The 13398-nt window shown below is 40.5% G+C and overlaps 1 protein-coding gene across 9 annotated transcripts in view; it reads right to left on the reverse strand.

The window, feature by feature from the left end:
* The window catches only part of msi2b (musashi RNA-binding protein 2b), a 284750-nt gene that overhangs the window by 189405 nt on the left and 81947 nt on the right, over nt 1-13398 (reverse strand). For all 9 annotated transcript variants that reach the window (XM_061739986.1, XM_061739984.1, XM_061739985.1 and 6 more), the window contains exon 6: nt 2700-2792. In XM_061739986.1, the coding sequence (XP_061595970.1) occupies nt 2700-2792 (93 nt within the window). The remainder of the gene's footprint in view (nt 1-2699; nt 2793-13398) is intronic.

Raw genomic sequence — 13398 nt, forward strand, 5'->3', positions numbered from 1 at the left:
TGCTGCCTAGTTTACGCACACACACAAACACACGGCGAACAGGACTAGCTCTATAATATCAGTGAAATAGCTTCTTCCCAGGGAGGAAGAACATTTGGTGTTGCCTTAAGCTGTAGTTGAATGATGATTGATAAGTGCTTCAAAACAGACTTCCCAGAAAATATAAATGACTAGCCGGCCTGCCACCGCGCTGGCTGATGTCCCCCTTGACATGCACATGCATTGGCTGACAGACGGAAAGACCGACTGACGACTGACTGACAGACTGACATGCAAACTGTCACCAAGATTCTATGAAGGGCAAACGAAATTAATTGGTTTCTCCTTCTGTGGATAAGTCTTCTGAGTGGTGTGTATGTAGCGATAATGGTAGGTTGCACTGACAGGCAGGTTATTTAATAAATCCTGGAAGTGTAAGACAGAAAGAGAGGAGACGCTCGAAACACAGAGGACCTCCATTTTTTGTTTTTTGTTTTGTTTCTTTGTATCTTGTCTATCATAGGCCGCGATATCTGCTCTGATTTTTGCTGAAGGCACTCAAATCTGCTCATGCACACACATGCACACATGCAAACCTCTAATCATGCACCCTCATAAATACACTTAATCGCTGACACGCTCCCGCATGGCAAGAGCAGTGCAGCTAACACATTCAAGCATGCACAAGTAGGCTATAAAAGCACACACAGATACATGCACAAGATCTTGCTCAATCAGTCTGATTTGTTTGTTTCCTCCTAAGCATTTGAGGATTCCTCGAGGAGGGAAAAAACTTTGTATAATCAAGTCAATTATGTCATTCAATCAAGTCGAAAATCATTTCGAGTCCTTTCTCACATCCATTGATTGCAAAGTCATGCTGAATATTTGCTCTCCGTGTTCTATTGTGCAAATAAGCCATCGTTATTTAAAACAGCACACGAGGCCAAGCTGAATTTGTCGATGCTCATCTGCAGACAGAGACCAAAACAAAGTCCTTCACCACCTTCACTTTCAGTCAAGAAATAATACTGGACTTTGCTGGGAAGAGCTGATTTCATTCAGTGTCTGAATGAAAGAGAAAAGATGTTTCTATTAATTTATAAGAGCTCTTTTGTCTCCTTCAGGACATGGTACATTATGTGCCTGTGAAAAATCCATCCTCACTAAAATTGTTTAAACTCAAGGTCAAGTGTTGACGTTCCACAGAGTCGATCAGCTGAAGGTGACCTTGACTGATGTGGAATATGACATGAGGGAAATGGATCTCTGCTCGGTGTGGAGAAATTATCGGTGAAATGCTGCCACTGTATCAAAGCCTGTTTGTGTCCTCCGCGCCGGCTTGATAGCTGTGCATGCGCGAGTGCGTGCACCCGTGCGTCTGTCCTTGTGTGCGAAGGGTGTGCATGTATGCCACACTGCTGGGGGGAACGGTCATGAGAACAGCATGCAGCAACTGCAGCAGCACGCAGGAGCAGGCGGCTAAATATGAGGCCATGCTAAATGAAGTGAGAGTGCTGCTCTTTCAGGGCAGACGGAAATAATGATGTTGCAGCATCACAACTATAACTCTGATTCCACCACTAAGTTACGTTTGATTGCAATGTCCTGCCTTTATTGATACTGGCGAAGCTGGAAATGGAAGATGGTTGTCGTTGCTTGTTTGCTCTGTAAGTCAAATGCGTGTTTATGTGCAGGGATGGCAGGCTGTGTGAAGCTACCCCTGCATCTTCGCTTGTTTGCTTGTCACAGTTTCTCCTATTTGTCTCATTGTGGGAGAGAAGCCAAAGTGATGCTGGCAGCTTCTACTGAGGCTCAAATTTGAGACTGCTATAGAGCCTGAGATGCAGACCATGGTTTGCTGGATTGATTGACAGGAGGCATTCAATGAAGGTTGTAAATTATGAATTGATATAAAAAATGGAAAAAAAAATAAAAAAAAATTGTTAGGCTGGTACCAGTTCCACACTGGTTAATACCAAAATACTGACAATCTTTGGTACAAACAGTGGAACTGTTGACATTTATGAAAGAATTCAATCTAATTGTATGTTTATGTTAATGAAGCTGTCAGTGTCAGGCATTTGTGTTCGACTGATAAATATGTTTACACGATGTGCTTTCAGTTGTGGCTAAACTTTTTAAAGTGTGAGTTAAATGTAAACTGAGTGCATTTAAAGCCGTTAAATATAAGTTATAAAAATAAATAAAGTTGTTTAACAATCAGAACATCATGACCAGCTAAACAGAGCTGCAGCTGCTGAGTCTTGCCTCCCGGCTCCTGCGCTGATGAGATCCCTCAACATAAACAAGTGACCAACTCCGACTCTGCACGATACAATGATACTGCTTTCAAGGATACATTATGCTGAACGAAAATACCCACAATTCATTGGCAAACAAGAGAACAAAAGCCTTGAGGCCCTGAGATTTGCAAGTCAACCTCAAACAGGTTTTCCACTCTTCATTACTGTGGAGGGGAGTTGGTTATGATCTCCTCTGAAGCTAGAGATAATAATGCTTATAACTTGATAATAGCTAAGTCATTAGTTCAATTCTGGGATCTACTATGACACCTGTCGCTGGTATAAACCAAGACTTTAACAAGTTCCCAGTTATCCAGCAGGTTTATTCAAATCTTGATGAGGATAAGACAACACAGCATGCAGTGGGACTAACAGTGAAAACGCTGTGCAAGGTAGAAACAGAAACAGTCTTACCTTCCCAAACTGTTCAAAATACTGCTTCACATCTTCCACTACCGTATTAGCGGACAAGCCACCAACAAATATTTTCTTTGTTCTTGTGACCATCTGGAAGAAAAAACAAGTAAGAAGATAGATTAAATGCACAGCAATTTTAAGTTGACATCATTTCTGAAGGTCTTAGCAAAACATCTGGTCAAAAAAACCAGAGTTACAGTACAAAAACCCTTCTCAACCAAGTCTTCACTTCTCTGTTTATAGCAGCTGGTATAAGGGGGTGGAGCCAGCCACTTCAATTCACTCCAACCCTTTATTCAACACTTTTGTGCCACCCACTTCCAAGGTATGGCAAAGTGAGCACAATAGGAAGCAGGACGGAGATAAAGATGGGGAGGCTGAATTGTTCTGTTCTGATGTTACTCAGTGATGTCACCGTTCCCTGCAGATCTGAATGGCTCACTCCACGAGAAATGTTCAGAACTAGGCCACTCCAAAGCACTCCAAAGTAACAGGGTTATGTTTCATAGAGGTCTTTGAGCTGATAGCGACTTTAAACATCCAAAGAAACAGTCTAAACCACATAAAAGGTTTGGGGCGGGGGGCGATGCCACAATGTGTCGCCACACTGAGTGTGCAGCTTCTCTGGTGATGGACAGTAAGAGCTTTAAACAGAAAACTTTTAAAAAGGGTCTGTAAAGTAATGTTACCATTAAACAAGGTTGCAAATGCTGAATGCTACAGCATGAAACCTGAGGCTCTGATCAAAACTGACAGAATAAATGACACCTTAAAAGTTTCTGCTTATCTATCCAAAACTGAGAAATAAAAAAGAAAAGCCAGACATAATTTATTGACTTTCAAAAGAAAAACAATTAATAAGTGCTAGAAGATGGCATCAGAGTGCATTAAAGGCTCATTTAGTTGCAAACGGGAAGAATATTAAGGATTATTACCCACAGCATCAAAAAGGGCACAAACATCTGCCGCAGAGCAAATGCTAAATTTAGAAGGGTAATTTCTCAGGGAAATACACTAGCGTCGGTGTAAAGATCTGTGAGGGACTATTATTTTGGTTGCACACACAGTTTCATCAATTAAAAATAGTGATGTGTTGATGTTCTTAACAAAAACACCGTTATCATGAAGTCGGAGATCCACAAGGCTGGGGGGCGCAGGTGCTGTTCTTTACGTGATGAGGCACTTTTGCGAATGGTTATTATGGGCTTTGTTAAAACTAAATCTAACTCTAGAACAATAGTGCATCAGTGTGTATTATTTATAAGTCTTGAATTCTTCTGGTGCATTAGTATATTGATCCGAATGCACTTCACGTCTCCGTGGCATCTTTAATGTTATGTTAATGTCGTTGCTTTGCCCTCATCTAAAAAGGGGCCGCTTGAAAACGACTTCTCCTCAAATAACGTCTCTTTCTAAGTAGTCTATACTAAAGTTTGAGGATGTACTGATGTGACAAAGCATAAAACGGGGTTGGTTCCTCGCTGGGAAATCTTGAAATTACTTATGAAAGCTGCGAAAAAACGAGTAGCAGAAACCTCTAAAAGTCAAAGCTCTCATCCCCCTCCGTTTGCCTGATTCAAGGAAAAATAAGTAATGTGGGGCAGGATACGCATACTCCAAACATGCCCAGCGAACAAACAGGACGACTGAGAGAGAGTACCTGGATCAAAATGCTGACCGAAACACTTTCCGTATGAAAGAGGCTTAACATAGAGAAAAAAAGCAGCAACTTTCAGCAAGAGCAGGAGCTACCATCTGTCAAGTGCTTTCCAGGTGCACACAGTCTCACGGGCGCGTTGCCTGCACATATGCACACAGCCTCCCACACACTTACAGTTTGTGCCTTTCGTTACATATTTTTCTTTGCTTTAATACATTACATTTATAGTTGTTTTATCATTAAATCAAACGAATCCCACATTTGAGCAAAAGCAGAAATATATGAAAGAAACAAAACATTTATCTCAAAGGTGCTTTCATACCCAAAAGAAAATAAGATCCATGTTTATTTTCCTTTCTTGCTCCAATTCACTGATGAAATGGGCCAAAGGTTTAAATGTGCCAACAAAGCTGAACAATTAACAATTAGAAACAGCACAAAGGTGTCTAGAAAGGCTTCACCTTCTCCAACCATCAATATCTATTAGGTTCAAAGCGCAATGCAAACAAACTACAGAAAACATGCACGAATATTCATGGCATCCTGCGGGACTGTGGGGGTTCTCGGAGTTAAATATGATTGTCTCTGAATGATTTGAGCCGCGACCTCACTTTTCATCTGGCACGATGCCACACTTGCAACCGTTAACGCAGCAGCATCGCCTCCCCGCACATTAACATACTATTATAGCGCTCAGACTCAAACAAGGTCGTGTATCAGTTGCATGCTATAAGTTAGCCAAATTATATACTGTTACCATGGCAGCAATGATCTCAAAGCACTGAGGCTGAGAGAGGGCGAGTCAAGACTGGGAAAAGCCTAGCCGTGTCTGGCAGTGGAAAAGCTTACCCTGACGTGACTGCTGACATGTCAATAGATCAATGTAAAGAAAAATAAAGTTGCTTCCTTTTCTGCAGCCATTCAATAGTTCCATAGTTTTTTTCGCTCTATATTTTCTTTAAAGTCTCCGAGTTCTTCTGGTGGGCATGCAAAATATCAACAGCAAAAGTAGACACTTTAGCACTTTATGCTGGCGAAGACCCAGCGGCTGCATAATCCTCCGCACCCCTCCTCCTCCCTACATCATGCCTCAGGGCTCAGAGGTTATCAGCGCTGGATGCTGCCGCCGGCAACCCCAAGCCAGACAGCTGCTGATAAACTGGCTGTGTGAGTATTTATCAACATCACTCACTTTTATCATGGCCAATCTGGGTGGAAAAAATAAATAAAAATAAACAAGTCAATGTTCATCTCTGCTTGCCTCTCCACATCAGCTGTTTGTCGTGCTTCCCTTCCGGGCCACCCATTCCCTGGTCATATTTCAAAATCCCCCCCCATCAAACTGCAAGCAGTCAAGCTCTCGGCCCGGTGTGTGTAGCGCTTCGAACGCGGATGCTCCATTGCAGAGAGGATTGTTTGACACCTGGTGTAACAAAATTACTTTGCTTTTCTCTTCGTGGTGACACTTAAGCCTCATAAATACCTCGTGGAAATAAAAAGGGTAGGATAACTCTCAAAAACCGCCTTCATGGATATATGCATTGCTGTTTGAATGCAGTCCAGTTTTTACCTGAATTAAGATTCAAAGCAAGTACGATGTACAGTGGCAGGAAAATGTGTGTGAAACCTCTGAAATTAACTGGTTTTCTGCATTAATTTACCATAAAATGTGATTTGATCTTCATCTAAGTCACAATAATAGACAACCACAATGTACTTAAGCTGACAGCATACAAACCATAATACATCTTTTTTTTCTTCTTTATGAAATACACCCATTAAACATTCACATTCAGTGCAAGTGGGAAAAGTAAGTGACCCTTTGACATAACAGCTGCTTAAACCACCTTTGACTTTGGTTTTGACTTAAAGTAAGTTGCTTTTAAGTATTAAAAAGTCCTCTTTACAGAACTGATTCATTTTTTTTAGGAAGTCTGGTGTAAACTGAGGCATTTGAGGTCATCCCACATCAATTCTGTGGTCTCAAGGTCTGGGCTCGGAGCGGGCCAACCACAAAAAAAAGGTGTTTTATCCTTCTTCTGAAGCCATTCTGGTGGTGGATTTACTTCAACGCTTCGAGTAATTAACGGCGTCCTCTTCTGCCATGGACACCCCGCCTGTTCAGTGACTTGCATGTGTCGTGACTCATGATCAGAGATGTTTGCCAGCAAGCCCTTAGCTGTTATTCGCGGGTTCTTCTTTACTTCATTGAGTATTCTGTGTTGTGCCTTTGGCTGCGTGCCCACTTCTAGGAAGAGCAGCCACAGGACTTAACTGTCTCCATGTATATGCTGTTTGTCAAGAGTGGATTGATGGATGCTTAAACACTTATTACTTTGAATCCTGTTCCAGTGTTTTGCAGATGAGCTACTTTTGATCATACGTCTTCAGGGAACCCCTTTTATTATGAGGCATGGTTTATAATCGCAGATGCACTTTTTTGAGTGTCCTTTATCAAAGTAGCTCCAAACCACACCTTCAAGTTTATTTCATTAATGGGACTCCATGAAATTGAGACTTTGAGGCAGATTAGCTTTTGCTTTCTGAACTGGATAGTACAGAAATATCAATCAGCTCCATCACACATAGAATCACTATTTATTTTTATGTGGCATGAATGTGTCACCACCGTTCATTTATGATAAAAAAAAAAAAAAAAGCAACCACAATCAGCTTATTGCTTGTACCTTACAAGTATGTTTATATTATGCTCTTCAGTCATGGCTGACCTCTAAGAAGCGTGGGACAACCAAAAGTCTCTGAAACTAAACTCTCAGAAACGCTAACAAATACAAAACGCAAGATGCTTTGAAAAAGCGGCTCGAATTTAACTGAATGCCTTTTATTGTCATTATACATTGTACAGCGAAATGAACAGCTGCGACTGCTGTGTGTCCTCCTCCTGGTACCTGGTGTTTTCAAGCTTTACTATTACATTCCTGCTCTAGTCCAAACCTCATCCTGCTAAGTATTAAAATTACTTAAATGAAGTCTGCAATTTTTAAACTCGTTACACAGTTGTTTTTAACTCTTTATGTTTAAATGGTCCCACAGGCGAAGCTTTTGCAGAAATCAGGCACCAACCATTACCAGCTATACGATGAAGGAAGAAAGAGAAGGTTTAAGAGCTGTTGCCAGGTTCTTCCTGAAAGATTTGCAGCCTTGTACTCCAACAAAGTTGAAATGATTGAAGCTTGGTAGCCGACTCTTTAATAATTGGTAATAAACTGCAGAGGAAACGAGCTCAGGAGTCTGTAGCCGACAACTGAACAACAGTTGTCTTAAAAACCACAGTCAATCAACTGTTTCTCATATTTTTCCCCCTCAACTGTAAGGAGAGACCATTCCTGTAATACACTGTTGCTACTGAGGTCAGGTGTGTTTGTTTTTTTTACTCTACAACAGAAATATCCTGCATGACTGTTTTTTTAGAACAATTTTGTCTGGAGCTGCAGAAGAGGATGACAAGCTGAACAATGTGAGGTTTCCTAATAGTGGCAGGATCTCACGTAGGGGTATCCGTTCACATTAACAGACGAGTGCAGACTACAGTGAGCAACACAGTCAATGCCGATCTGAGGCGAGTACTTTCCAAACAAGTGAAGAAGCGTAGAGCTGACAGGGAGCAGCTCGTGAGTCTGACGTTACGCAGTTGCGTTTACGAGTCTGTGGATGGCAAGTCATCCTTCTGCAGAGCCGCTCACGCGATTTTAATGAGGTTGTAATGTCTAATAAGCGTTCAAACCTTTTACATATTTGCATAGCGTGTCTATATGTTTTCCTTTAAATTATAGCGGTCTGGTGAAAAGAACTTCAGTGAGTTACTGGAGATCAACTGCTGGCTTAGTCAGCAGATGTCATTCATGACAGATTTACTGTAAATGCTGACCAATTGATAGAGAACAAAATTAAGTTTTTTTGTTTTTTTTATCCATCTTTGATTATAACAATTAACCAATAATATTATTTAGGGATTTACAACAAAACAAATGCTGCTGCTGATGGCCTGGTGTTTTTGTATGTTTGGGGAATTTTAAGCAACACAAAATATATCAGACATCTCCTGATAATTTAAATGACTGCAGTTGTTTTTTACAAGAAGCAGAAAATGCAATTAAACCGATATGATTAGATAAAATTATTCTTAATTGAACACAGATCATTATACATTTTAACAAACCCTCTTTTATATCACAGTTTCTATTGAAATCCCGGCCACTGGGGAATGAGGAATTCCGTGCACTTCATTTATAGCAACGTTAGTTCTGATCATTTGAGTCTGGCTTCAGTAGCTTGTCTTTTTCCAACAACTCGCTGTTCCCTGATAAAAGTCTTAAAAAGAGACCACTCTTCAACCCAGTTTCTCATTTAACCCAATTTTTTAACATTCAGTTATTTTTGCACATCCCTAAGTGACAGTAAGGGGAACCGTCAGTGTGCATGTGAAAGTTTGAAAGTGCATACACTTGAATGTGTGTGGGTTGTTTTTTTTTAATTCAGTGCACAAAGCTGTGCACATGAGAGGCTTCAACAATTATTTGCCTGGCTTGTTATCGTGCTAATAGACTGTACGGCAGAGATGCATGCAGGGAGGAAGACAAAAATGTAAAAAGCACTCTTATCAATGCCTGTTAAGAGACTTTAACAACGACAGACATATAGGGTTTGTCATTTTGTTCCCTCTAAGAATAGTGTGACTTCTACTTTGAGGTCCTCAGAAAAAGCTGTAGAAGCTATCTCTCATGGTATGTGTCACTTAGGAAATGAGGACGAAGCTCGAAACCATTTTAATATTTTCAGAGGTTAGGAGGAGAGTGACTGAAAAGTCCTGATCGCATCTGAAACATCTTCATTCCTGCTGGAACGTCTGCCTCTGCAAAACAGTCAGGCTGCGTTAATGGGGGGTTTTTCTACTCTGAGTTCAAGTGTTGAAGGATAGAGGATGTTGTCTGCTGCACAGACTCTGAAAACCCTTGGGGGAATGTTTTTGCTGCTGATATAACAATAACTTTATTAGCCTTTGTCACTGTTTTGCTGTAGATATGTTGTACTAGGGTATATCCTTAAAAAAAAAAAATCAACCTAACTTAACAACATGTTTCATAAAACGGACAACTGAATCAGGAAGAGCGACACCTTTTTAGGAGGTTTTCCATCTCTATTGGCAAAAACCAGCCAAAGTAACTGTGGAGTCCATTTCTGGTTGTCTCTTGCAACGACTGCGTATCGGTCGGGGCACAACCTCAAACCTCAAAACAAAGAAAACCAGCCCAGATGTAGTGGACGTCTCGGCAGAGGCAATTAATAGTCTCAATAAAGTAATAGCTTAAGAGAAAATGAGAAAGTGACTGAGAAGGTGACCAAACGAGTGGAAATCTTGGGCAGCGTTGTAAAAGCGACTTAACCGCCACACCTCTGGTGGACCCAGAGAGATAAAAGTTACTAATTTTCCATAGCGATGCTTTACATCTACAACTTGCATTATGAGTTTTATCAAGTTATCCTTATAAGACTGGACTAGAAAAGTAATCTGATTAGCATTAGGAAAGTTATAACCCATCTACAAAAATAGGGCATTTTTATGCTGTGCACTAGGGGGCACAGTGTACATATTAGACTGCATTAAATATACATAAGACTATAGGACGGATGCTTTATGCCTGTTCAAGCGCGTGACGTATCAGCGAGTTTGCAAACCTCGTCTTTCAAAGGTTTACACCTAAAGAAGTTGACAACAAAACTCAGAGTTGGTGCTGCTCTGAAACCTGACAAATGTTAGAGGTCCCTGGCCCCCGAAAGTGGTCTGTTAGGTAAAAGTAGGTGTTTAAAACGTCACAACATGAACTAGCCTTAAAAGGTCTACGCAGATCTTTTTAACTTTATTGATGTTTGTTTGTTTTTTTGGCAATATTACCTGAAAAGGGGGTTGTACCTTTTAAATGTATGTTTTTCCTCTTACTCAACCCTTAAAATCGTAATCTTGGGGCGTGTAGTTTCAAGTCCAAGTGCATCAAAAAAGGACAATCCTGAACTCGGGGAGTTCAAATTGTTTGTAATAAACAATTAGGACCAATAATCTCTTCTTGTCAAGACTGTATATGAACACATCTGAAATGACTGACCGACCCAGAACTTGGCTGTTTACATAAAATCTGGCACCAGCGACACATACCAGTCCAACATCGCACTATACTATCCAAAACACACAGCAGCAGTTTGGTTACTTTAACACACTCCTTTGTCAGAAAAAAGCAGATAAACAAACTTGGGACAAATCCTTTTAAATCAAATTAACTCCAGCCCAGGCTGCTTTATTTTACTAGCTTGTGTGAAGACTTCCCTTTCCTTTGTCTGTTTAAAAAAAGATAATTGCACATCATTGCCAGTCCTTTATTGCATAGAATTACCTTTTTGAGTGTGTGCTATAAAGTCGGGGCTTTTGGGTGTCGACCAAGCTGAAAAAAGATAAGCTTGTAGCTGATATTGCAGCGTGTAATATTATTGTTATTTGCAGAAAATTTAAGACTGCTACCTGTGGCAGGAAACAAAATTCAAAGAGCCTCCGTGTCGCAGCGGCATAAAGTTATTAGTGTTTTGAACACGCGTGCAAAACAAAGAATGCAAAAACAAGGCTTGAATGTTATTAGCTCCCCAAGTCGGATATGAGACAGGATTAATATAGTGTGAAACAATGTTTCAGTTGGAGGGAAACAGGCAGAGTGGGGACGAAAATGTGTAACGTGTTTATGCAAATCTTGACACCCCAGCACTGATGCTTTAAGTGTGCCATCTTAAAGCTCAACCCAAGGAGGCAGAGGCCGATGCTGACGAAGACAAACAACAGTTTTACTGAGAGTTAACTGATTACACTTCTGATGAGAACAAAGGGAGGAAGAAAATGTGTATTGCTAAATTACAAAAAAATATCATCATCTTTATGTCTGATTATTTTTGTAACAAGTTGAATGTTCTTGCTCCTCAAACTAATTTGAAAGCAACCTTTGTTTGTTTGTTTTTTATTATTTTGTGTTTTACAGTCACTCATCTGCAAACCCCATCTGACAGAATATCATCTACATAAAGCAGAACAATCAATATACGGAGAGTTATATCATGTTTAAATGTAAAATGATCATTTAAATAAAAAAGCCAGATGCAACTGATCCGTCTCTGTGTCAAACTGCTCCTATTGGCTGCTCTTCTCTGTCCATCTTTGAACTCTTCCTGAAAGGGGCGTGGCCAGCAGCTGCTGCTTTCATAATTTAAAGGTGCAGACTCTAAAACAAGGATTTAAGGCCCAGTTTTGAGTCGGATTCGTCTTTCACAATAAACCATGAGGGTGTAGTACAATTTGCAGCTTTTCACAACCAATTTGTCCAAATACTCCTCAACTGTGAGGTGTCAATAACATTATTTCACTGTTCATTTATCAATCTTACTTCCAGAACACAACCCCGACCAGGTGAGATATTAAAACTGCAGAGTTCATTAAACAATAATCAATCGTATACTGTGTCATGCAAGACGCACCAGCAACGAGCCATATTTGTTTGCTTCTGAAGTCACGCTCGTTGGTGGAGGTGCTGTGAAACCGTCACTAGAAGCGTTACACCTGTGGTCTCACAGTCTGGCTTAATCATCTAGAGCGTGCTTTAATAGGATTATAATATTAACAAATCGGTTGAGACTGTCCAGCCTGCTTGGAAATCGGTTAAGATTTTAAAATCATATTGTGTGTAGCCAGCATGAGGTTGCATGTGCTGTACCTTTTCTTTCTGGAGCAACAGACGTACACATTACACGTTTGATGAAGTAAATCTTGCTATGCCAGAACAAGGAAGTCATCTCCTTAAGCAGCTGCAGGGACTTAGTAGGTCACAAAAACCTGAGCTTATTGTGGCAAAGCAATGATTAAGAGATATTTTCCTTTACCTGAGAACACCTTATCCACCAAACAGCACTTTAGGGGAAAGTATACCACCATAGAAAACTCTGCAAGTCCTATTAGACGATATTTTTATCATAACAATCTGTTATTTAAGCTATAAAACATCTTATCTTCAATATGTCTTAAACTGCACAGCAATGGTATATATTTTCAATTAGTTTGTACAGCAATGGTTTGTCGCTGACAGTTTCCTTCCATGTCAAATTATCGTGCAATGGCAGGGGTTCAAATTTAAGCTGTGTTACAATAATACATATATGTTACCATGAGCTACCAAACTAGAAATACAAACATCTGGCTGCTGCCAACACTGATGTTTTTAATGTGTATGGTGTAATCATCCCAACAAAACGACAGAAAGAAATAAAAAATCAGTCTTTAAACTCTTAAAAGCTTTTCAAAAGTAATGTAACAGTGTACTTCATAAATAGCTAGTGCAGCTTGCTTGAGTCGTGTCCCTCTGGACCGGGGCTACGACCGTATGAGCCATTAGGGCTCAAGAGAACATCCCTTCAAATGGGCCACTGAGGAAACAAAGGTAAAACCGTAAAAATAAGAAATAACAGCTTGTTGCATTACTCCTCTCTGTACGTGGTGCAGCTGAACAAAGAGCTTCAGCACAGCAACTTCATGATGCATTTCCTTAATGCGCCCGCCGCTTTGCGTCTCCCTCACACACAGTTTTGACAGCGGTGGCTTCTCACCTCCTTGTGTGTGTGCTGTAAAAATCGCGCCTGAGATTTAACACTGGCTTTTCCCAGACGTAAAATTTCAGACATAATTTCCTCTGCCACCTTGGTCAGTCTGTGGTGATGAATCAGGGGCGGCAGCTATTTGCATAAATTTACATTCTGTCCTCCCAGATTTTAGTCCTCTGGACAAGAACTCTTTCAAACACACTTTACACGACTTAGTTCAAAAACCTAAAGTTAGTTTTAGCCAAACGTTCAGATAATGTTATCACTGCCCAGAGTTCTGTAAATGTGGATTTCTTTACCGATCCTGGGAAGGCAATTGCTGACAGATAATCTTCATGCCATTTCCTTTCCACGACTCTGTGTTTGATCAGATCCTACATTTTATTTATC

This window comes from Cololabis saira, chromosome 14, assembly GCF_033807715.1.
Source record: "Cololabis saira isolate AMF1-May2022 chromosome 14, fColSai1.1, whole genome shotgun sequence".
Lineage (NCBI taxonomy): Eukaryota > Metazoa > Chordata > Actinopteri > Beloniformes > Belonidae > Cololabis > Cololabis saira.